At 45.0% G+C, this 25,965-nt stretch overlaps 1 protein-coding gene across 1 annotated transcript in view; it reads left to right on the top strand.

Moving 5' to 3' along the window:
- Positions 1 to 25,965, top strand: part of SDC2 (syndecan 2) — a 103,527-nt gene that overhangs the window by 64,859 nt on the left and 12,703 nt on the right. The window contains exon 2 of the mRNA XM_047725338.1: positions 24,940 to 25,051. Within this exon, the coding sequence (XP_047581294.1) occupies positions 24,940 to 25,051 (112 nt within the window). The remainder of the gene's footprint in view (positions 1 to 24,939; positions 25,052 to 25,965) is intronic.

The following is a 25,965-nucleotide window of genomic DNA, read 5'->3' as shown; positions in this document are numbered from 1 at the left end:
AAATAATGAAATGGAAATCCATAACTGCTCTAATTGGGCATATTTTAGATGTCTAAAGAGGCTCTTATAATCACTATTGTGCTCACTAGTTTTATGTGAAATACAACTAACAAGCATATATAGCATACCAAAAAGTATTTTTGCTGGCTGTTCTTAGTTTCCCTGAGATTGGTGGTCTTTTTTTTTTTTTTTTTCATTCTGACCTTGCAGTATAAGAACATATGCATTATTTTCATACTTTAATCCCATTGTAAGCATTTATTTTGGGAGAGGGGTGTGTGTGTGTGTGTGCACATATGTACACACGTGTTTAAGTATGTCTTTATTTTCTGAAGTTTACACAAGTGAAAATGTTTTAGTAAGATCTCATGACTATAACACTTTGTATCGAATGTCCTCCAAGTCTGACTTCTAAGAATTCTGGTAGCAAAATGATAGGGAAGAATTCTTGTTTCTCAGTTGCAGTTTGAAGAGAAAATGCAATCTCACGAAAGTCTTATGTTTTGGCATGTTCTGTCATCTTGAATCTAAGAGATTCATGAGGATAATTTAGTTGTCTTGGAAATTTTTTTCCTAACCCTGTTTTTACCATAAAGCCTCATTACCCAAATGCATTCTGATGAGTGGAGTGGGAATAAGCTCTGTTGAGCACCTACTGTGTGCCAGCTGTTAGACATTTTATGTGTGGTAGTCATTGTAATCACCAGAATGGTGGTATACTGTTCCCTCTTTAGAAGGAGAAACTCGTACACAGTATTGTGGTTGTTCGAACCTAAATCTGCCGCCATATTGGAAAGTCTGTATTTTCCCCACCACTTCCTTGCAGAGGCATAATTACTGACTCTTATCTAACACATAGGAGGAGAGCTTATTCTACCCACAAAGGCGAATTGCCTCCATTTGCTTTGTCTTAGAGTTACCGAGGTTGGAGCCAGGTAACCCTTCTGTGTGCAGGGAAACATGTGGGTTTTTCCTCCCTTCCTCAGAAGTTCTTAATTACTCTTGGCACATCTTGTGGTGAAAGAATACACCTTGTGGGGGCAGAAAATGAAATGTTCACTGTAACGAATAAACTTGTTGGCCAGCCCAAAGAGTTGGTTTTAAAACAAGCGGTGGAGCAGGTCAGATGAATCTGTTTTTCATCATGTTCCTCTAAAACCTAACCAGAACCTGTTGGAGATACTAGACCGTTGGCCAGTTTCTCAAGTGGTTGGTTTAGTGCTTGGGGAAGGGGCCCAAGCTCTGCCTGTATTGGCTAGACAGGCTCGATGGCTGGAGGGGTAGATAACCTCCGTGGGTCAGAAAGGTTCAGTGACTTGCCTAAGGGAAAACCTGGAGGTGGGACTCCTACATGGAGTTCCTGGTTCTTAGGTGGGAAGTAAATACCACAGAGACTGAGTTAGAGCCGTCTTTTCATGTCGCAAGTTTATAGAATGTGAGCTGGTCAGGGACAATAGACAGTGAGCCAGGGTCTGCTGAAGCCAGGATTTAACCATAGCGTAAGTCCCCATTCTGGAGATGTGGGTCTTTCACCATGAGGGAGAGCGGGGGAAAAGTGAATTCATTCAGTGGGAACATTGAACATTTTTCTGTGCTTTAGTAAAGAAACAGGTGACACTGGGAACTCTTCCGCTGTTTGGAGTAGACAGACCTAAGTCAGAGTGTAATATAAGTAAGGTGTAGGGAGAAATGAAAAGTCATGTGATCAGGGAAGAGTGAGAAATTTCATGTGGCTGGTGCTTAGTGAACGGATGAATGTTCTTTTGTCTCCACTCCCCCTTATAGTCTCAGCCTTGGTATTCTTTCTTCCACAAACCCTCCACCCCAAGACTGGGTAAAGTTCCCTGAGCATACAATGTACCACCCTAAGCAGACCATCTACCCCTCCGAGATTATGATTGGCTTTTCTTGTCTCCTATGTGACTATAAGTTCCCATGAGTGAAAGAGCCATGTTGACATTACACCCAGCACATGGTAGATGCTTAAATGTTTTTAAAATGACACGAAGCTATAAAGGGTGGAGTCTAGGGGCACCTGGATGGCTCAGGTAGGTATCAGTTGGATCTGATCTCGGCTCAGGTCTCAATCTCTATTGTGAGTTCAAGCCCCATGTTGGACTCCACGCTGGGTGTGGACCTATTTTTAAAAAATAAATGAAAAGGGTGGAATCTAGCTGTGGAGGGCCCTGTAATTATAATGGATGTTGATTGACTGCCTGCTTTGTGCTAGGCACTGTAAAAAGTGCTTGGCAGGTATTAATTAAAAAAAAAATTTTTTTTTTTTTAAACAAACTGGAAAAGTAGGTGCTGTTATTCCATTTTATAGACCGAGAACCTGAGGCATGGAAAGTTGAACGTCTTCTCGAAGGTCACTCAGCTTTTTGAAGGGGAGCCTGGCCCAGCCCTCCCCATTTGGAGCTGGAGTCTGGAGCCCGGCTCTTCCTCACTTCGAGCTCTGCCTCCTGCTTGCCCTGAGGGGAATTTAGACGGGCTCTGGGAGGTATTGGTGCTGTTAGTGCTGCAAGCAGGACGGTGGGTGAGCACCTGTGCCCTGTGGGAAAGTAATCTTCGTTCTGCTCAAAGAAGAGAGCTGTCTGGAGCAGGGCTGTCACTCCTAAAATGACAAGGACGAGCGCCTTTAGCGTGATTTATTGACCTAAACCACACCTGGAGCACTTAGTCTGCACCAGACGCTGTTGAAAGTACTTTACAAATATTAACTGGTCTGATGCTCATGGCCGATCTCCGAGATAAGCACGATCACCATCACTTCCATTTTGTAGATGAGGAACCGGAAGTTCAGAGACATCCCTGTGCCAGCGGGGTCCAGTCTTCTACCCACTTGCTCATGCAGCCTCTCTGTCATCTTGTAGAAGGGAACGGTTACGAAGCAGTCCCTGGTGGCGTTTTTGTTGCCAGTGTTACGGGATCTCAGGGATGTTTTGGAGACCGATCTTTCCATTTCCAGAAGAATCTGCTCTAAAGACCCTTGTCTAGAAATATTTATGTGATTATATTTTATTTAATCTGTGCTTCATTTGGAGGAAAGAAAACCACAGACGGGACTTTCCCTTGAAGAACTTATGTTCTGCTGAGGGGACACAAACATATGGGCATATAAAGAAAAAAAAATCCATCTAGAGAAAAAAAAATAAAGTCACATGATAGACCTGTGCTACCCACTGTGGTAGCCACTGGAGCCACTAGCCACACATGTCCAGTGAACCCTGGAAATCTGGCCAGTCCAAATTGAAACTATTGTAAGTGTAAGATAGACACTGGAATTCAAAGACTTGGGATGAAAAGAAAACTATAATTCTCTGCATTTTTTCATGTATTACATGTTAAAATAAACTTTTATATATTGGATTAAATAAAATGTAAGAATGCTAAGTGAAGTTAGCTAGACATAGACACTAATGGGAGCAATCGTCAAATTCCTAGAGACAAAGGAGAGTGGTGGTTATCCGGCTGGGTGGGTGGGGTGGAGGGAGGTGGGGGGAGTGGAGAGTTACTTTTTGGGTAAAGTTTCAGTCTGGGGAGATGAAAAAGGACCCAGAGATGGATGGTAGTTACGGTTATACAAGGATGCAGATGTACTTAATGCTATTGAATTGTGCATGTTAAAATGGTAAAATTAACATTATGTTTTACCCACAATTCTTAAATTCATTTTCTTGTTTTTTTTTTTTTTTTAATAACTTAAAATCTGACTACTAGAAAACTTAAAATTACATATTTGGCTTGTGTTATGTTTTCATTAGACCATGCTGGGATAGAGTGATGGGTAAGATGGTCAGGAAAGGCTTTTTTGGGGATCTCTCCAAAAAGACCAATGAGTCCTCTGAAATGGGAAGGGATGGAGCACAGAGAAGCTCAAGGGAAGAGTGCGAGGTAGATGAAGGCCTTGTGGTTGGGAGCAAGTTTGTGTGTTTGAGGAGATGGGGTGAGATAAAGATGGAAAATGGGGAGGGGCAGATGATGCAGAGTCTACAGAGCACAGTGAAGGGTGCAGATCAACTTGAGAACAGACACAAAGCAGTAAAAGTCTACATAGACTCAACCATCTGGAATTGCTGATGTTTCTGACCTACAAAATGGCTGTTTCCTCTGAAGCTGATATCCTGTTCCTAGTTCCGGGATTTAATCTGTTCCACAGTGATGTGCCTGGTCCGCTAGCCTAGAACACACCTCATTGTTTTCTAGTAATTCGTGCATTGCCGGGCACCTCGAGGACGGCACCCTGCCCTTTGGCTTGCGGATCACAATGCCTGGCAACAAATCTGCGTTGAAATGGAAGAAAACCTAGCGGACCACAAACTAATACTGTCAAAAATCGTAAAAAAGAAATTATAGTACCTTGAACGTTACCTACGTCCTAAACCTTCCTCTTTGTCGGCTTGGTGGTGTTTGGATCCGAGAGGGAGAGAGAACAGTATTGTTAGTGCCTTTGGGACTTGACTTGCACAGGTAGACTTTGCCTTCTGGAAAGGTCTTGGCTCAGGACAAGCAAATTGAAGGGCTGGCCTTCTCAGCAGGGGAGAGTTGTTAGGACGGTAAGTTGGGGGGTGTCCTTGTACTAAAGTCTATCGGTGCTGGCTCAGGTCGTCTTGTGACTGTGATCTGTTTCTTGGGGCCACCTTGGTGGCCTCATTGTGGGTTATTACTGCCCTTTGCAGAGCAGGGGGCCTGGGACAATGAGAGGTGACCCCACAGGAGGTGCTGCCGAATGAATCTTTTCCTTAATGGTCTTTGACTCCAGAGCCCCTGGTGGAAAATATTTCTTCATATTAAAGGAGGAGGTGGTGAATGCCTCAAATCTTTCATGGAAGCATTTTCTGGGCTTTGAAACCTCTCTGGCCACCTGCTGGGAAGTGAGTGCAGCCAGTGATAACAATTTATCACCTTGTGCTCTGTTCTTTGGTGGAGGCATTCCATGCCGTGTTGAACCTTGGTGAGATGGTTCTAGTGGCTCTGGGCATCTCTGAGGGGCATGAGGTGCAGCGGCCATGACTGTGGCTTCCCGAGGCTATTTGGGGTTTAAAAATTGACTGAATACTTCTGTGCTCCTGTGGGATGACTAGACATTGTTTCCTGAGAGCCTAGGTGTTATGTAGACTGATTTCCTAAAAACATGTATGTTCCTAAAAATGGGTATGTTCCATCCCCTTAGAGTGTACTGATGGGTGTCTGAGCCCCAAACTGGAAATCTCTCTATTGCACGTACTGATCCATTTCTGTGGAGTCGCTTGTTGGGTTATCTGTGTTTACTGTCAAAAGGTCGGTCTAAGCGTTACCTACATTAATTCAGCACTTCCCAATCTCCTGAAGAACTCCTTATTCCGACAGGTTTGTGTGGAGGCGGGGTGAGGTGAAGGCTGAATGACAAATCTCTTCTTCTTTCATTTCTTGGCCCTGATCAGCTTCATTTGTGTGTTTAGTTGTTTGTGTCACGGGTTGCCTGGTGGTGGTGACCAGTGGCTCAGCTGTGAGGCAGACTAACAAAGCTGTGTGACCTTCCTGCAAGTGCCTTGAATTCGAGGGACCGTGGCTTTTTTTTTTTTTTTTAAAGATTTTATTTATTTATTTGACAGAGCGAGATCACAAGTAGGCAGAGAGGCAGGTAGAGAGGAGGAGGCAGGCTCCCTGCCAAGCAGAGAGCCCGATGCGGGACTCGATCCCAGGATCCTGAGATCATGACCTGAGCTGAAGGCAGAGGCTTAACCCACTGAGCCACCCAGGCGCCCTGGATCGTGGCTTTTTTAACATGGCTCCTGACATGCCTCAGAGTACATCTACACAAATATAAACGTTTGTGTTGGGTTTTTACTTGACAGCAGATACTGACTCTCACACAGCACATCTCCTTAGTCTTCTTGTGAAGATGGGCACTGTTGGCATGACAGGCATGATTTTTTCCTTTGACTCCCGGGGAAACTCACCTTCAGAGTTTAGTCCATGTGGCTTCTCCTCACAACACCTCCCAACTTCTACCACGTTGCCTGACTTTCTGGCATGGGGCCCAAAGGGTTACAAGAACCCCGTCATTCAGCAGCGGTGGAGATAACCATCATCTTCTCCTATCCTTTCCAGTTTCTTTAGGAACTCCTTCCGGCCCATCCTACTTGCTCATTCTCTAAACTCCTCATGTCCCAAGCACGCCTTAACCTCTGACCCCAGTGCTGCTGCTTCCTACCTTCCTGAGTCTGTGAAGGACTTTTACCCCTCGCTCAGGGGGCCCAAATCAGATCCCTGGGCGTCATTCTTAGACTAACCCTATGGGTGATGGCAGGAAAGCATGTCATCACCAAGGCTCAGGTAGCTGGAGAGTGGGTGTAGTATTACTGTACTGCCTTTTTGGGTGTCGAGAATATTTCGGGGTCTTGTCCCATGCAAATACTGTAGGAGGACAGCAGCTTTTGTTGTTCTAAAAAGTCTTACATCCTCTCACTCACCCCTTACTCTGCCAGTTTGAAGGCCTGCTTTAGTACTATTGACATCGTCCACTCCTTTGCAGTCCCTCGGCCTTAGACTCTTACATGATGGGCATAATCGGCTTCATCACCCTGACTGCAATCTAGGCCCTCAGTGCATCATCTACACTATACCCGGGTGGAGCTTTCTAGAAACACAAATTTGAACTTCTCCTCAAAAGTCCCTCATTTGCTTTTACGGAATAAATATAAATTCCCTCGTTTGTCCCCCAGAGCCCTTCAGGATCTGACCCTTTTTATGGCCTCATCTCACACTGTCATGTCTGTGCCCGGACCTCCACTGGGCAGGACCAGGACTCCTCTGAATTCCCCGTCCTGTCTCGGACCCCTAAATGCCAGTGTCTCCTGTGCCTGTTCCTCCTGTTCTCCTCCTTTCTCCTGTGCCTCCCCCCTTCTGCCAGGCTAGATCAGCTCACCTGCAGCTCTGGGGTCTTAGCACCTGGCACAGTAAGTGGCACGTGGCAGGTGTTCGGTGACTGAATGAGTTTTTCAACCCTGGCCTTGAGCAGATACAGAGTGGCCAGCATCTTTAGCCCCAGAGGCCTCTCAAGTCTCTAGCTCTTCTGGATGGTTGGCAGGCCTGGACACGGGCTGGATCTTGGGGTGAAGACCCTGGGTAGGTAGCTGAGCTGCCAAGAGCTATGGAATCGTAACCTGGGAACTTGGGGTGAAGAGAAATGACATCACTGTCACCACAGTTCCTCTGCTTTACCAGCAACAGCTGTCCCCTCAGGAATTTATCTAGAGCTGCCATTTGGCTCTTCAGAATTTTAAACCATAATAGCCCCTAAAGGCCCCCATGCAAAAGCAGCCGTCCCCCCCCCCCCCACCCCGGCCCTAAGCTGCAGCCAACTAAGAGGGGTTTTCTGTGGTTACCAGGTGCAAAATCTCTGTTAGCTGAAAAGTAGCAAAGCCAGATCTACTGTCCACACAGGCTGTAGCATCTTACCCCGCTGCGGATAGGAGCCACACCTGTCTGTAGTCACCTGACAGCTTTCTGTGGAAGGTTTTGAGGCACTAGTCTGGTCTCAACTCTTGTTCTGTGAGAAAGACAATTAACACCTGCCACCTTTATGCTTTACTTCTTTGGGAAACTCAAGAACCATGGGAAAATTACCGCAATACATGTATGTTCTAAACAACTAGAAATCCAAGCCTTTCTCCATCTTGAAAACTGGGGGGATTTGCTCTGCTCCCCTCAGATGCAGTGCCTGCTAAGTGCTTCCTGGATGAGTGTCGAGGTGTCTCACTTCAGCACTCAGGTTGGTAGGTGTTCCTGAAAAAGAGCCACATGGTCCACTTGCTTTGTGTCTTGTAAATGTAAGTGCAAACCTGTCTTCTAGAGAATTCTGTGACCACGGAAAAGGGTTCTAGGAGACTCTGTTGTAGTCCGTTTTTTTTACTGAAGTATAACACAGAAAAGTACACAGATCAGAGTGTGCAGCCTGAATTCTCAAGTGGCCCTTTTAATTAATTTTTTAAAGATTTTATTTATGTATTTGACAGGCAGAGATCACAAGTAGGCAGAAAGGTAGGCAGAGAGAGAGGGGGAAGCAGGCTCCGTGCTGAGCAGAGAGCCCGACGTGGGGCTCAGTCCCAGGACCCTGGGATCATGACCTGAGCTGAAGTCAGAGGCTGTAACCCACTGAGCCACCCAGGTGCCCCATTAAGTTGCCCTTTTAACATATATATATATCTATAATACATTAATCATTTAGGTTTTGGTGCTACCGCCAGTTTCTTGTTTAAGGGGCTGGTGAGGGGTGGGGATAGGAGGGAAGATCAGAATGCTGTTCTCTTGACACAGCTGTTTGATAAGTATCCTGTTACTCATCTGCTCAGGGAGGCAAATATTTGCTTGTATCTGAGCCTACTCACAGCTGTAATTTTTACTTCTAATTGGAAGTTGAATCCCATTAAAACCTCGCATGTAAACGTGGCCTGCTCCCATCCCTGTGTGTCAGATGCCTATTCATCCAGTGACAGATCGCCTCAGAGTCTAGCTATCCATGCTGTTCTGGAAAGTTCCTTACCTTGACTGGTTTTGCTTTCTCCCCTGACATCTTCAAAGGTGGAAACCCTTTCTCTTTGGGGCTGTAGTTTGTCTTTCACGTTCATAGCTGTGTTTTCTTCTACAAGATCGTCTGATCACCTCTCTCCCCTCCCATGCCATCTTTTGTGGGTCCGGGTAGCTTAAAGCACCTAACCCCAGGCTGGCTTGATTATTTCAGTGAAGCTCAGCTCCCTCTTCTCTCCAGTATGAAAACTTTGCTGTCTTGTCCCATTGGTGAGGAACTATTTGCCTTATGACCCGCCTTGGTGTCTCCTGGATGTTTTTTGTTTTTTTTTTAAACTGGTGTTTCCTCTCTTCCCCAACTTTTTCATTATGAAAATTCTCAAATGTGCATAAAAGCTGAAAGACTAGGACTGTCTCTTCCACCTAAATTTAATAATTTGGTAGTATTTTACCGTATTTGCTTGATTCTCTTACATAGATTCTTCTCAGTTGTGCTGTGGATGGGAAATTTTGGTCCTGAGGTTACTTCAGCCTTAAATACTTCAGCACCCAGCCCCTGTAAGGATGATATCTTAGGATATCATCTAATGATCTCCTAAGGTAATGGTCATTCTGGGTTATTTTCTAGTATCCAGTTTGGATTCAGGTTTCCCCTGTTGTCCTAAGAGAGAATGTCTATTTTAGTTCTCTCTTTTACACCAGAATGCACTAGAGTTTTTATCTCCTGCCATTTATTCATACATCGGAGAATCCCCCGATGATGGTGACGGCAAAGTGGGGTAGGGGGACGTGAATGGTGCAGCTCATTACTTGATCTGTGTTAAGTACACACAAGCCATTTTCCCAGGAGAGGACTGCACTTGGCTGCTGTTAGCAGTTTCCTTCCTTGCTTGATGGAACTGTGTAGGCAAGAATGAATGGATGGGAATGAATTCATAACACCCTCACCATGGTGAACGGGCCGTGTAGAACATCTAGAAATCTGGAACTGTCTGATTTGTTTGGTGAAGCTAATTGAGTCTGATACCATGGGGGAGAGGCAGCCAGGTACACACATTGTCGGCAACTAGGAACCATCTCTTCTGGGCTCGTTTGCCAAAAACCTGTTGTCACTGTAGCAGGAGGCTTAGCTCGGGGCAGACTGTCTGTGCAGGCCTCAGGAGTTCTCCAGGGATTTGGACTTTGTGATCATTAATAGACTTTCTTGTCTGGTGGGGACGGGGAGGACTCTTGAAAATTTATAGAATACATTTTACAGACTCCGCCAGCCTCCCCTTTTACCTTATTATTGTTACATTTGTGTGCACTGCGATTACTGAGCCAGCGTTGATAGGCTCTTATTAGCTGTCGTCCACAGCTCACAGGTTCATTCTTCATGTTGTACAGTTCTGTGGGTTTTGACAAATGGGTAATCATTTGTCGTGTATCTGCCATTCCAGTTCCATACAGGATAGTTCCACTGCCCTAAAAATCCCCTGCGTTTCACCTGTTCATCCCTCCCTCCTTCTTCCCTGAGCTCTTGGCAACTGTGATCATTTTCCTGTTTCCGTCGTTTTGCCTTTTCTAGAATGTCAGATAGTTGGAATCCTATAGTATGTCAGCCTTTCAGTCTGGCTTCTTTCACTTAATAAAATATGCATTTAAGTTTCCTCCATGTCTTTTGGTAGCTTCCTGGCTCACCTCGTTGTATTGGTAAATACTGTTTCGTTGTTTGGCTGCACAATATTTTATCCATCCCCAAGCCTTGGTGTCTTATTTTTAAACAGACAATAAAACATTTCAGTGCATAGTAGGTGTTTGATAAATGGTCATTAAAGGACCTACTTAGATGGAATCCTTAATTTTTCTGACAGGTGTGTGGTGCCCAGGGAGCATTGGGATGGAAAAGGTAATTATGTTGTTAGGCACTGGTTCCTGCTAATGTGCGGTGATTATTTAAGGAGAGCACTTGTCCCTGGGTGGCTTAGCCTGGCAACGGTCGATGGCTTCCAGCAGCAGTTTAAAAATCCTCTCCAGAACCACACTCTCCAATATGGTAGCCATTAGCCACATGTGGCTATTTGGTTTAAATGAATTAAAAATAAATAGAATAAAAAGCTCAGTGCCTCTGTTGCACGGGCCCTACTTCACCTGTTTGACAGCCCTGTGTGGCTGGCGGCTGCCATTTTGGACAAGACACACATAGAACATTTCTGCTCCCTGTAGTAAATTTCCCTAGACAGCTCTGATCTAGGGCATCCAGCTAGAAGGATGGGATTGGCTTTGGCTGACCAGGCTGATCCTAATTCTGGTTTCTATTTAATGCTTGGGTGTTTTGTGCTGTTAACAGTTTTACAGTGGAAGAGAGGAAGGCCAGAGGCTTGTTTGCTGGAGGAAAGTTGTTTTAAAGGACGTACTGGGGCTACAGAGGCAGCCCAGGCCAGTGAAGCGGTGAGATCCTCCTTGTGTGGCGGCCCCAGGAGTGGGGCTTGACAAAGATTCTGGCCCTTGATCAGCTAGTGTTAGGGAGTTTTACAGAACCCTCAGCTCTTGCTTATTTAGTTTGGTGAAAAAGCCGGGGCCTTCTCTAATTTGAAGGGTTGGGGTGGGTGTGGAGAGGGAGTTAAACTTCTCAACTAATACATTTGCCAATCGTCTAGCCATCCCTTTAGTAAACTTCTGTGGTCTTTGGATGCTGGGAACAGGAAACCCGAATGAGGATCAGATCCTTACCGCAGAAATCATAGCTCACTCCCTTGAAATTGAAATTATACTTACTTGGGAGCAAAGCAAAGGGCAGCTGAGTTTTCTTGTTTTTCTGCTGTTTTGCCAGCTCTCGGATTTGACCAGATCTCCTTTCATGCACGTGGGAACTGCCACGCTGACAAAGTGGCAGGGGCTGTCTTTCTACTTAGATTCCGGTTCTGTGTTCCTTTTATGTAAGGCATTTTAATAAAGTCTTAGGGTTTTTTTTTTTTTTTTCCTTCTCCCCTTCTAAACAGGAGTACAGATAACAGACATTACATTAAACCGTGCTTTTCCTTAACGTCTAATCTGGAAATGGGCTGTTGAGGCTGGTGAGGATTTTTCGTGTAATTTTTTAGATGAAAATGCCAGATTGCTCCATCTGCACATTACAGTCTTAAACATGGGCTTTTTCCCTTTGGAAATGTTTGTGTTTCTGAGAAGCCTAATGTGGAGAGGCAGATTTGACAGAATAATATATCTGCCATACTTCCTGGGAAACGACTTAAAATATTCTGGTATTTGGAAGTTCAGTCAGGATGTGACCACTTGGACTCATGACGGTCTATAAACACAGGCTTAGAATGGATAGTTTTCTCTAAGAAAGGCACAGGGGAAAATAGCATATATTGTCTTGCAAATGAAGAATTGGAGAAACCAGATCTCAGATGAAAACCGATTTCCCTTTAATCTTTGAGTGTCACCTGCTTAATAACTCTCAGTTCCTGAGATTTAATCAGTGTTTAATAATTATCAAATTTGTTCAGTTGACTTTCCTTTCCAAAAACAAACATGTTTTTCCCTAGAACGAAGGGCAGGGTCACAGATGGATTTCTTGTATCGGCTATGGTTTTTATTGAATTAAAAAATAAATGTATTACCATTTAGATGGTGTTTCATGTTCGCAAAGTCTAGAGAAATTGATTATGGTTTCTTAGCATGGGATTGTTTTCTTAAAAGCCGTGAAAGGGGAAGGAATCAATATTAGGACTTTCCAAGTGGCAGCTTTTCACGGAGCCCCCCACCTTCCCCTCCCCAGCACGATTGATTACAGCTGCTTTTGTAAGAGATTTAAAAAGAACAATCTGTATTAAAAACATCATCTTTGGTACGAGCTTGAACAGTTCCAAATGGGTTTCCATGGGGGCTGCACTACAATGCGGCCACTTGAAGAGATTGTGGCCGTCCCTGGCGGGCCAGGGCAACGAGGCAGGGGAAGGCTGTTAGGTGAGGAGTCGGGGGCTTGCATGCCAAAGAGGTTGCCGGGCAGCTGCGATCATTCAGCCCTGCATTCTTCAGCCTCCAAAGCAGGAGGGGCCAGAAGTGTGAGTAATTTTTCTACAAGCGGTGTGCAAGGTTAAACAGCAGGAAGAGAGTCAGAGTTCTTTTATTCGAGAGCATTGGCCAAAGGCAGGTATGTCCAGCTGACATGAGGGATCTGAGAGCCGAGAGCTCCCCAGCTGTTGGTCTGCGGCCCGGGGACAAGTCTTCAGTGGGCATCTTACATACGTGTGCCGTGACTGAGTTGTTCTCGGGCTGTTCACGGATCTCAGATTTATCCCAATTAAATAATAAACACTCTGTGGGCAGAGGGGCTGGTCTGGGGGCAGGATGCCTGGAAGGGTGAAATCTACTAGACATTGGCCCCACCTTGGAAGGCATGAGATGGAACCCAAGTGAGAAACCATTACCGTGGCCTGGGCTCCCAGGGTTGCACATTGTCAGTAAGACTCTGAGCTCCCCAGGAAATGAAGAGGGACCGTAGCTCAGGGGGCTTGCATCCTAGAAGGGGTGGGGGGAGCTTTTTAATCGAGACTTTGTCATTGGTTATTTTACGGAGGCATTTGCAGGAATGTGGTGGTCTGTTACTTCGGGCAGAATTGAAGATCCTGGGGAATGTGGGAATTTTTAGAAAATAGTGTTAGGTTTAGCATCATCAAGTTTTATTTAGCACTCTTGAGTGCTAAATCATGGCAGAGGCCTTTGGTATGGCTTGCTTCGGAATAGATGGAATCAGCTGGCAAGCTGCTTTTATTACTGGATTCACTTGGAGAAAAAAACAAATTTCCCTGAGATGGCCTGATATATTTTGACTCCTAACGATTTGCTTTTCTTTTCCCATATTTTTAGAAGACCAAGTGCTATGTCTCTTATGAAACGGTGCTTATGAATGTGTGTTCCAACTGGGACTTTTAATTATCGCTAGTGAATTACTGTGAATCAGCCTCATGTGGGGGCAAAAAAGTAATGAAGTGCTCTCTTTAAATAGATATTCCAGAGCACTCCTTAAATATTTTTTAATTGAGCAGGTAATTGAACCATCTTGCAGGCTCCTTCCTGCCTCTCATCCTCTATACCCTCGTATCATAACAGTATACAGTTCCCTCGGCAAGGTGTCTGAATGTCTCCACATCTAGATTCTGATAGACATCTGATTCAGAAAGACAGAAGGCAGTGCCAGGATGGGTTAGGTTACCTTTTGGAATTTTGGAAGCTTTGGCCACGTGGCAGCTTACAATACCAATGGCAAATGCGTAAATGTTATCTTCACGTAAATTAGTCAAATATAGCACTTTGGCCCGCCAGCAGGAGCACTTTCTAAAATGCATTTGCTTAAAGACGGCACAGGTCATGGGACACACGTAAACACCCTTTCTGTGAAGCATGTGCTTCTGTCCGGAAACTCGTGCTCCTGTCTCCAATGTTGTGATACAGCCTGGGGATGGCTCCATCTTTTGGGAAATTTCATGCAGGGTCTGTGATGGATTTCGTAATGAATTCTAATGATATCTTCAAATCTTGTCCTGGTTTCTCTATCAAGGAAACCATTTCTTTAAAAGCTGCTTGGCCCTCATTGTTTTGTTTGTTTTGTTCCCACTTGGTTAAAAAGTTTGCTCAAGAATGATTCCTTTATATAACAAAAAGAAATATGGGGCCTGGGGCTATGAGTCTCAGGCAGCACCAGGGTGGTTTTTTCCAGCAGAGATCAGGAATGTGAATACTCAGTTGGGCATACCTGGCACTAGGTCCTAAAGGCCCACTGTTCACATTATTCAGAATGACTTGGCTTCCCCCACCCCCAATCAGTGGTCTTATCACCTTTGTATTTATCCCCTTCCTTCTCGCTTTGTTACTTTCATTTGGGTAAGTGCCGACACACTTTCAATCTTCCAGGATAAGGAATGAGCCACAAATGTCATCTTTGTTGAAAAAGCCCTCTTAGGTCAGGTAGTCACTGGGTCAAGCCCAAGGCTTTCTGGAATCGGTAGGAGATGCAGAATGAGAGGCTCTCCTTTCAGAGAGATGAGTGTAGCAGAAGAGACTCTGAAAACCAGGAGCAGTGCTGAACATCTGGGGGCTCCCTTGGCATGTCAGCCCTGTAGGCCTTTCGGGGCACGGTGCTCCAAGTTCAGGTTTTGGCCTCCACAAGCAGAGCCTAAGCTGGAAGGGGAAACTTGTTCACTGAGAAACCCAGGCAATCTGACTTTGACAGGGAGCAGCTTCCTTGCTTTAAATAACCCAGGAGCCAAGAGTAGCTAGTAAGATGGGTAATGAAACCCAGGAAATTTTAGAACCTGGAATCTTGTGATTTGAATATCCATCCTGCTAGACCTTTTTCTCTTGTGATCTCAGATGAAATGAATCCAAGTGGCCCAAGCACTGTGGGGTCATTCTGTGGCACTCTGCTGAAGTGTGAGCTTATTTTGTTTCTAATGCTTGTCACTTACACACCTATATAATTGCATGTTGCCTTCTTTAGATTCTCTTTCTCTGTCTCTCTATAGGCACTTGTCCATGTTTGAATGCATGAGCTGTTGAACTTCTGAAAACTTACTTGTTTGTACTGTTGATGTTAGAAGTTGGTCCCATGTGACTGTGTGACTCATTGGCTTTGTGCTTGCTATGCATTTAGCCCCATATATATATGTACAAATGCAATGATAGAATCAATTAAGAAAGAAATTGCTCATAAGCCCCCATCCTCACCAGTGCATTCTTGTATATGTGTGTGTGTGTGTGTGTGTGTGTGTATGTATGTATCTCACGACCCTGAGATCAAGACCTGAGCTGGGATCAAGAGTCAGACACTTAACCGACTGAGCCAGCCAGGCGTCTCAGAACTCTCTTCATTTTCCATCCCCCTCTCCACCTTTGGCCAAATGGTGTGAGATTTTAATAGAGTTGTAATATTAGGAGAAAGTAAAACAATATATACTTTTTAGATTTAATGTGTTGTCTAAATACTTTTCTTTGTTGCTCCGTGGTATATGATTTTTTTAATGGCTCCGTTGAGAAAGGTAACACATTCCATATAATTTACTGAGCACCCCCACCCCCGCACCCACCCATAGTTGGCATTTAGGTTGTCTTGGTGAATTTGTTTCAGTGTGGTAGTAAAGCCCTAACTCTTCCTCTGTTAGAATTTTTCCTTAGGATAATTCCTGAGAGTAGAACTATCTGATCAGATGGTATAAAAGATTTCGTATCTTCTTAAAACACCTTAGCAGTGTGCTACCCCAAGGGCCTGTGCCAATTTCTGTTAGTTGGCATCTTTTAAATAGTCCAAGTGTCTCTTTACAGGCCAGTAGTAAAGTGTCCCATATTCCTATTAACATTCAAGCGCAGTGCTAGAACTCCGAGTACAGTCTCCCCTGGAAATTGCATCCACCAGCCGCTGCTGGCCTCAGCCCGCAGGTCCCTTCTCTGGCACCCCCTGGAGCCTGGCAGTGTGGTCTGCCCTTTGGACATAAGGTCTTTCCCATTTGCCAGTCCCATAGGCTTCCCACGGCATTCTGTCGGCCCCCGTGTAGGGTGGAGAATATACATGTTTGTGTCGTGGGGCCTGAAGTTGTCACAGTTGAAAACCCTTAGAGTGAATTATTAAATTGAAACCAGAGCCTGTTGGCTTCTTGTGCTTGACTTGGACTCTGTTCCATTATGGTAGTTTCTACAAAACACTTCTGAATAAGAAATAAATTCCAAATCTTCCCCTCCCACCCCCCCCACTCCTGCCAAACTCCACCAGGAAACAGAATCTCGTTATTTCAGTTAGACTATATTAATACTGACCCTCTCCAGCTCTTGGGACATTTCAGGTTAGGCTCACACGGCTTCTATTTTTACTCTAGTCTAAACTGTGGTCATATGGATAACAAAATAAATACTGGAATATTCTAGTTTGGGAGGGGGAGAAGCAGCAATGCTTATAATAACATGGCTACAAACCTCTTGCCTTCCTCTGTTTGATATTCCAAAAAAGGAAAAAAGCACAACTTGGAGCACATCTGTAAGTAATGAACATTTTCCTTTTGTGTGTCATGCATATTCAACATTATCCCACTCAGAAGTCCCAGGCATTGCTTTAATGTATGTTGCTTCGCACAGTCGTATATTTGTTGCCAACAAATATAATTCAGGACAAAGGTTCTTCCCTTCTCTCTCCGGATTAGGAATCTGAATCTTTTACCACAAACAGAAGTAAGAACTATTAGTGTGTGAATTAAAATAAAAACTTGGGGAAAAAAAAAATCAGTGTGTCCTGCTTCCCTCTGCCCTCCCCCCACCTTGACTTCCACGTTGCCTAAGAGGAAGACTGGTTTTTGTTTAGCATTAGCAATAAACCAATTTCAGGAAGAGTATTTCTTAAAAGACATATTGATTGAATTTTGTAATTCGAATGTTTCAAAATTCAAAAGCGAGGAAATCAACCCGCTGTGAACCACTTTTAGGTTTTTTTGTTCTTTTGCCTTTTTTTTTTTTTTTAAACAAAGAGGAGCATTTCTACCATTAAGTACAACTAACTCAGTGTTGCTTTTTAAATGCTCTTCAGTCATTTAAATGTTCTCCAAAGACCAACACTGTCTCTGGCTCATTGGAGGCATCCTTAATGAGTTGGCACTTTCTTCCAAGGTCAACACTTACCTTTATGGCTTCTCCTCGCAGTAGAAGGCAGAATTGCAGGTTGTCTTTTTTTTTTTTTTTAAGATTTTATTTATTAGAGAGACGGAGAGAGAGCACAAGCAGGCAGAGGGAGAGAGAGAAGCAGGCTCCCCACTGAGCAGGGAGCCGGATGTAGGGCTCGATCCCAGGACCCCTGGATCATGACCCGAGCTGAGGGCAGCCACTTAACCGACAGAGCCACCCGGGCATCCCCTTGCCGGTTGTCTTTTAAAGAGACCAAATAAGAGAACACTGATCTGGTTTTCCCAGATGTGAGATGACCGGTAACTTCATTAGACAGGATGGTTCTTTCCTTTCCCCAAGTGGCTTTAAGCTTGGGTTCAGCCTTTCAGGGAAATGGGACCTCTTCCACTCTTTGTTGAACCTTTATCCTGTGCTGGCTCTTGGAGCACAGTGCTAGGTCTGATAGAGGATGCAGGAAAACATCAGCCCCGTACTGATTGTTGGACCTCTTCAAGGAATGTGCATTCTGAGTGGTGAGATAAGATTCCCCCTCTGTATCCAACAGGAAAACCCCACAATGGTGGGGTAATTACAAATGAGTGGTAATTACAAATGAGTGGTTCAGACTCGAAGAACTGTAGGAATTCCCTCATTTGCCATGCCTCAGTTTGTTGCAAAAGGTTCACAGAACAAGTTGGATTTCTCTGTAGAGTCGCCTGTGATTTTACATTAAAAAAAAATTTTTTTTTAAAGATTTTTTATTTACTTTTTGACAGATCACAAGTAGGCAGAGGCAGGCAGAGAGAGAGGAGGAAGCAGGCTCCTTGCTGAGCAGAGAGCCTGATGCAGGGCAGGGCTCTATCCCAGGTCCCTGGGATCATGACCTGAGCTGTAGGCAGAGGCTTTAACCCATAGAGCCACCCAGGCGCCCCCCCCCCCCAATTTTTTTTTTTTAATTTGCCATTTTTATAGGCAGCCCTGACTAGTACTCCTCCTCCTCCCTCATGCTTCCTGCCTACATGCGATTCTTCCTTCATGAAACCGAACGATTTTTTTTTTCAGAATTTGGATTTATTTTTCCCAATATGTGCAAATAGATAATTTAGAGGCATACCTTGTTTCATTTTGCTTTTTGCAGGTATTGTGTTTTGGTTATTGTTTGTTTGTTTTTAACAAATTGAAGGTTTACATCAACCCTGCATTCAGCAAGTTTGTCAGCGCCATTTTTTCCAACAGCATTTGCTCACTTTGTTCCTGTCACATTTTGGTAATTCTTGGGAGTCTTTCATACTTTTAATTTTTATACTTGTTACAGTGATCAGTGATTACAACTCACTGAAAGCTTGCATGATGATTAGCATTTTTTTAGCAATGTTGTATAATTAAGTTACGTAGATTGGGTTTTTTAGGATATAATGCTATTGCCACTTAAACCAAACCTGCCATATTTCTGAGGCATGCCTGTAAATCCATTCCCCACTTTATGGAAGGTACCCTAAAGTGTTTCTTAAAAGGCTTTAGGGGTTCCTGGGTGGCTCAGTTAAGCGTCTGACTCTTGATTTCAGATCAGGTTATGATCTCAGGGTCCTGAGAAGTAGCCACGCCTTGGGCTCCCCACTCAGCGGGGAGTCTGATTCTCTCCCTCTCCCTCTTTGCCCCTCTCCCGACTTGTGCACACAAGCAGGTGCCTGCTCGCTCTCTCTCTCTCAAATCTTTAAAAAAGAAAAAGTAAAACACTTTAGCTTTCTTAAGTAAAGAATTTATAAATTTTCTTTCACGTGTGATCTCACCTTTGACCTTGGCTTTTGTATGTATTTTATACAGGATTTAGAGTAAGCCTGGGATTGTGATAAGGTACCAGGTAGTTGGCTGTAAACAAACCCTTAAAATACGTGCTTGTAAATACAACAGTATTTGCTTATAAGCTTACATAACCAGCAAAGGTCATCTATTCAAGGACAACAGTATCTTTTTCCAGCGATAAACATAGGGCTCTTCTGTTACCTCTTTGGTTTGGCTGGGATACTTGGTAGAAAGGAAGGTGTTACTGAAAGGAGTGGCCATTGATGTTCATGACTCCAGGCATCCTTCATATGGGGAACTTACTGGACATGAGGCAGAGAAGGAATTTTTAAGCTAGAACTCTGACTCTTAACGTAGAATTTTTTTCCTATCTAGGATGCCAAGAATGCTAATTCTGAAAGATGTTAAATAGGTATTCTGGAGGGAGAATTTCCATGGCCAGAGTTTGTACGTGCTGGATCCAGCAGGTCAATGTGACTCTTTTGCAGTTCTTCTTGGGACCTTTATGATGATTAGGTGTGAATCACCGGAAGAGCAGGCAGGAAAGTAGTCACAGGATGGCCAGCACTCTCAATGAGCATACATTTTGAAGTTCAGACTTCGATATGAATTCTGCTCCCCACTTCTGATCTGTATGTTGGAGATTGCTGCATTGGAGATTGCTGAGGTGACTAAATGTGCCAGTGCTTATAAAACACTTAGCACAAAATGCCTGGCACATAATAAACACTTAACAGTTAGCTACAGCTAATCCTTTGGAACCCCAGGCTGAATGGCTCTGATAACTTCATGTTATGGGGAATTACACTGTAACAGAAAGAGCCCAGAACTAAGTGTCCTGAGTCTTGGGCTCAAGTTTGAGCACCAACTCGACAGGATGATTTTAAACTATTTTGCTCTGTTTCTTCACTTTTGAAATAAACAGGTGATCTTGATGGCTATAATGTCCAGTCAAGCTTTAAGATTAATGTTCCTTTGGGCTTTACCTAAGCCAGAATTGTCAAGTTCATCTGAAGGACACATGTGTCATCTCTGAATGACTATATGGGTGGGAATTTTAGGTAATTATTATTTGTAGTGTATGTTAGCTAGTAACAAGATAGTTTATTAAGTCATCTCTGGAAAGATAAGCTAAAATTATAGCCAGTTTGACTGACACTTTGTAATCACCATAAAAATTAATATACATTTCAGTCTAAATCAGGACTAGATGTGCCTTTATCCTAAAACTAAGAGCATCGTGTAGGTATTTGTCTTCTATGATGTGGTCCAGAATGTAATATAAGGCCACATGAATATTTTATTTTTATATCCAAAGGCTGATTTTCTGAAGGTCAGTTGCAGGGATGTTTGGTGTCCATAAATAGTTAGATTTTCTACTTTCTGACTTTGTTATTAACCTAAGTTGAAAGCGTAGAGTGAATTTAACACCTGCTGCTTTGAGCTTTAATTATCTTGACCACTGTTTATCGCTTGCACTAGTTTAAGGCAGTCAGAGGACATTCATCTAGTAGATAAGGCAGTGTATCTTTCAAGGAAGACCTCAGATTCCTAAATAACTGATTTCCACACTGGCAGTTTGAAACAATATTTGTTCGAGGTATACTTTATCTACGGACTACGTAGGTTTGTACAGTCGCTGTCTCATAGACAGGTTGGGGATGGCACTAAAGCCAAGATCAGTGCATGGGTCTTTTATGCTGTTATATTGAATTAACGTTCCTCTCTTCATTTATATTACAGATACCATAAGAGTTTGGTCTAAATCATTCTCTCAAAATACTGGTTTTCATCATCCTCAAGTATGTAAAGCCTGGGTCACCATTGCTTGCCTCAATTTTCCATCCTGAAAGGAGTTTATTTCCATGCAGAGGTCTTTCCTTTATGGAAATTGGTGTGACCAGGTCCCTTGAGTTTGTCGTGGAGGCTGGGGTTTGGGTAGAGGAAGTGGCAGCAGCTGACACCAGAAGTACCGGTGAGACCCTCGCGTGAAAGCACTTCTTTCAAAGCCGAGGACTTTTAATTCCATCCTGTAGGTGACAGAGAACCAACAGTAGGTTTTTAGCTGAGGTGATATGGTAGCATTTAAGAGGCATGGTCCCCCTGCAGAGAATGGATTCAAACATAAAGACTTAGCCAGTGGCCAAGTAAGGAGACCTTGGGAATTCACGGTCCGGGCCCAACATGGTGTGGTTGCTGCAGTTTGAGGGCTGGAGAAGGAGGGGAGCAGTTAGTGTAGAAGCAGGTATGTATCTTGCCTGCCTTGAGGCATTGTGGGATACCAGACTGAGGCAGTGGTGCGTTCTCTGGGGAGAACTGCGGCCTCCTCGCAGGCAATTTAGTGCTTTCCAGGTCCTGTGGCTGAAGGTGGCGTGAAGCGTCAGCCTCTACCTTGGTTTGCAGGAGATTTTCCTCTTCGCTATACCTAGTAGTTTTCCACAACTTCCCTCTGCTCTCCTGGATTCACATCTTGCATCAGCCAAGGGGGAAAAGGTCTGAAAAACCAGCTCTATTTTTCTTCCAGCTCGTACTCAGCCCTGTTAGCTAACAGTATTGGCACAGCCTCACAGAAAGGGTTGGTCCCAAATTAAACAACATCATTATGAAATCCTCTAGTTGGCCTGCTGCTCCAGGCTGCCGGGCTGTGCCTGTGTGAATGTTCTCCCCGTTCCCTCAGTCCAGTGGCTCTGTCTTATTGAGCAAGACGGTGCTCAGAGTGTGTCCTGGGGTTTTCTGCTTAGCGAGGCAGGCCACACATGGCTAGGTGTAGAAGCAGGAGTCTTGAGTCCCCGCTTTCCGTGGCTTTTGTATCTTACCCCAGGAGAGCGTTTGTGCATAATCCATTTCTCTCTCCAGGCATGGCGAGTGCAGAAATTCAGCCTGGAATGTGGAGCCCCCACTAAAGGCATTTGTCATATTTGGAAAGGTCTTTTTTTTATTTAAAGGAAAGACAGTGGAGGTATTCTTTGAGCATTGTCTGCTACAGGGTGAAAAGGGGCCCAGCTTGTTACGATATTAGATTCTGTGGAAGGATTTTGGTAATTCCTCCTCTGCTGGGTGCCCCTGATGTCCGAGCAGGAGATAACTGTGTGTTTGATGTAACAATTATTCGTATGACACTGGAGGATGGAGGAGCCAGGTACCTCTAGTCGCCCTTGAACCCGTGAGACGCCCTGTCCGCTCCGAAACCATGCTGGAGCCCTGTAGACCCCGAGTGGCTGAGGGCAAGCCAGCGTTTCCCGACACACCCGCGCTTCCTCCCCGAGTCCTGTAGCTGCTCAGGCCGGGCAGCTTCGTCAGAGGGTTGTCCTGCGGAAGTCCGTTGCTTGTCAGGCCTACCCAGTGTGGTTGGACTTTGCGGTGGCCAGAATTCCCTGGGAGATGTGTTTGGCCCCTCTGCCTGTCTGTTGTGACAGATGTGTCAGAACTGACAACTGACTCACTTAATGAAAAGAAATTCAGTTTCCCTGTAGGGATTACATATCTTCGTGTTACCACACCATCTCCAACGTCTTGGACAGAGCCAAGAGGAAAATGAAATCAATGTTAAGAAAAGACAAATAGGTTTCTCATATGTTAAAAGATACTTTGACTTACATCTTAGACTCTAGGTTATTTAAGATGATGCGATGCAATGCGTAGGGGAGGTTTGGGGCAGACCATCTCCCAGGCTTAGAATGGAGAGATCTTAACTGTAGGAATCCTGGAGGTCCTCTGCCATGTGTTGACTCTGAAACCCGAGTCAAAGGCCTGTTTGTTTTAGGCAATCTCAATCAGTTGACAAATATTTATTGAGTACCCATGCACTTTGAGAGAGGCAGGGAGCATGCTAGGTCATTGAAGACTGGCCTTCAGCAAGTTGTACCCAGCTGAGGGGCAAGAGAAAATACACATGAAACGATGAGAAATAACAGTAGGTGTTTAGGGCTCAAACTGTTCATATGCTATAAAGTCCAAAATCACATTGTACAACTACAGGACCTCCAGCGACTGGAGACGTCAGAGTCTATTTCCTAGGCAGGATTTGAGAGCAAGAATGAGACGGTCCCCCAGATGACCGTCACGGGACAGAGTTTAACATAAGCAGGACTGATATTGCATTCCAGCGCTAGCCCCAATAGCCCAAACAGCATTTACTGAGCACCTACTATATATACACACTAGGTACTGTGATTACAGGGAGCGGGGGTGGGTTAGAGGGGAGGTACAGTCCTTGCCCTCAGAGCAGCAGGGAGTTGGCGAGGGGTCGGTTAAGTTTACTGTTGAGCTGCGGAACCACCCTGATGTGGTTCACGAGCTTTGGGAATTACTGCCTGGAAGGGTGACGATAGCCTTGGAAACCCGTGTGATGCAGGATGGCCTCCGATCGCAGAGGTCAGCTCTGACCATTCTAGCAGAAAACTGCCACCAGGCTTTTGGCTCAGGGTGGTCCCTCGATGCCTGCCAGCTAGCTCACTGAAGAACCAGCCCTAAGAGTCTCCGTGCTCAATGTGCTAGTTTGGTAAGCTCACACAAAGGAAGCTTCCGTGCTTTTCTGCCGGTTGGCACTGAGGCCCTGTGGAGAACACGGGCTCGGGTTTACATGGCTTTGCTTCTCTAAGCAGCTGCTGAAACCCGAGAGAATAAAGGAGTGCTGTTGGGGAGGGCTGGACCCGTCTGTCCTCCTAGGAAGGCTCCAGTCACGGCAACCGCTGAACAGAGAGTTTTATTTTAAGGGGAAATCTAATGAGAGCCAATGTAGTAAGGGAGACTTTTTATAATTCGTCTTAGGAGCAAACATTCAGTTTTATTAATATTTAAAAATAGGACAATAATGAGTGTTGCCTGTTTTTGAACACAAATGTTTAGAATCTGTCTGCTTTGTTTCTGGGTTTTCCTGAGATACTGGTGGGGAAAATACCAATTTACTAAAACCAGTTTAAAAAAAAAAAAGAGGGGCGCCTGGGTGGCTCAGTGGTTTAAGCCTCTGCCTTCTCAGGTCATGATTTTAGGGTCCTGAGATCGAGCCCCACATCGGGCTCTCTGCTCGGCAGGGACCTGCTTCCCCCTCTCTCTCTGCCTGCCTCTCTGCCTACTTGGGATCGCTTTCTGTCAAATAAATAAATAAAATCGTTAAAAAAAAAATGATATGTCTACTCTGCCTTCCATTCATGTGAGTTACTCTTCTGGCCAGGATGAGGTTGAATTTTAATACAAAAATGCTTACTGAAGAGCTCAGAAGCTGTGAAGCTGGCCTACTTCGAGAATGATCCCTCTCCATGTGAAGTATGTGATTTGCTGGTTCCAAGTGCCAGTAATATAAAAAGAATGTGCTTGTGTGGCTTTATCTGCATTTGTCATTAAGGCTCTGCTAAGCCAGTAAACCCTAGACATGGGCTCAGGGAGGGCTTTGGCTCTTGTCAGAGGAGCCCCCTGGGGACGGCTGCCTGCAGGGTGCCCTCCCCACCTGGCGTCTGCACGCTCCGGGCTGCTGGGACACCTGGGGAGCTCTTGGCCACAGTGACAAAGCCCTGAGCGTGGCCCGGCCTGCAGACGTTTGGTGGGCCTTGTTAGCTCCCTGGGTGATGTGGCCTGAGTGTGGGTAATACCGTTGTATTCATCCCCAAGAAAGTCTTAAATAATCTGGGTGTTTGGTAGTTCTCCAGCAAGGGAGCCCCACAATGACCTTGTGACGGAATGCCTGAGCTGGCTTACAACCAGCATTGGGACCACTGAACTCAGACAGGTTTAGTGGAATATAATGAAGTAAGCCCCTGATAGGTGCTTAGGTCTCTGAGCTGTTTCCTTCTCCTGGATTAGGCTATGGAAGCTTCCCTTGGGGGCGAGAGGTTTGTCTGTGGTCAGCCGATCGGTGACTTGGTCTACCTTATCAGGATGGGTTCAGAGGGCTGGAGGAGAAAGGGGGTAGTCACTGTGGTGTAAACCTGAATGGTCAGCTTAAACGAGCATGTTTCTGGATCTCTCACCATCCTGAATCCCTTCTCGTTCTTTTCTCAGAGAGCAGAGCTGACCTCTGATAAAGACATGTACCTCGACAACAGCTCCATCGAAGACGCTTCGGGAGTGTATCCTATCGATGACGACGACTATGCTTCTGCGTCAGGCTCGGGTAAGGCCGGCTCCTGCCGGGAGCGCCTCCATTCTTCATGCTGGCGTGTATGCGTGCTCATGCACACACACGCACACGCACACACGCGCACATGCACATGCATATGCATACGCACTCCTGGGGTTTATTTCAAGGAGACAGGCAGGATGCACGGTGGGTAAGGACACACCTTAGGAGCCAGAATGCCTGGATGCATGTTCTAGTATTCTAGCGTCTGTCACTGTAGCTGTGAGGTCTCGGGACTATGTTGGACTTGGCTGAGTCTCCGTTTCTGCCTTTATACAATGGAAAGTAGTGCTAGTCTCTGTCACCTAGGTTGTTGGCGAGGCTCAAAGGGGTTAACACCTCTTGAGCTCTTAAGAGTTTGGTGCTTGGCAGGTAGTCCTTGTTCTGTTAACATTAGTTTTAATTTTATTACGAAGGCTTTCAGAGCGATAAAAGTGGAAAGCCACCCTTAAAGCAATCCCTCAGACACGAGTTTCTTGAAGCCACCAACCCAGTGTTCCAGAGTATGCGTGGAACCGAAAAGGGTTGTGCGGGCTTACTCAAGAGGAGGAGAGAGAATGTATCAGAGCAGCAAAATGAAGATACAGTGATATCCTCGTTCCGCTAGTATATCTGTAACCTATGACCTCAGTAATGCTGGACGGCAAAACACCCCAAAATGTAGCAGCTAAAAACCACAGCTGTTTGTTAGCTTATTTTTCTGCAGGATGGCAATCTAGGCTGGGCTAACTGGACCCCCGTGCATGTTCATGGTCATCTGTAGGCTGGGTTTGCAGCTTTACTGATGTTGGTTGCGCTCTGTCCCAGCTCTGGGGCAGACTTGGCTTTGGTCTGCACAGTCTCCCCCTCCTGTAGCGGGCCAGCCATTTGTTGAAGGGAGGATGCAGAGATCGTAAGAGAGCACATGG

Source organism: Lutra lutra, chromosome 4 (assembly GCF_902655055.1).
Source record: "Lutra lutra chromosome 4, mLutLut1.2, whole genome shotgun sequence".
Lineage (NCBI taxonomy): Eukaryota > Metazoa > Chordata > Mammalia > Carnivora > Mustelidae > Lutra > Lutra lutra.
The sequence above is the reverse complement of the archived record's forward strand: the minus strand, read 5'-3'. Positions and strand labels throughout refer to the sequence as shown.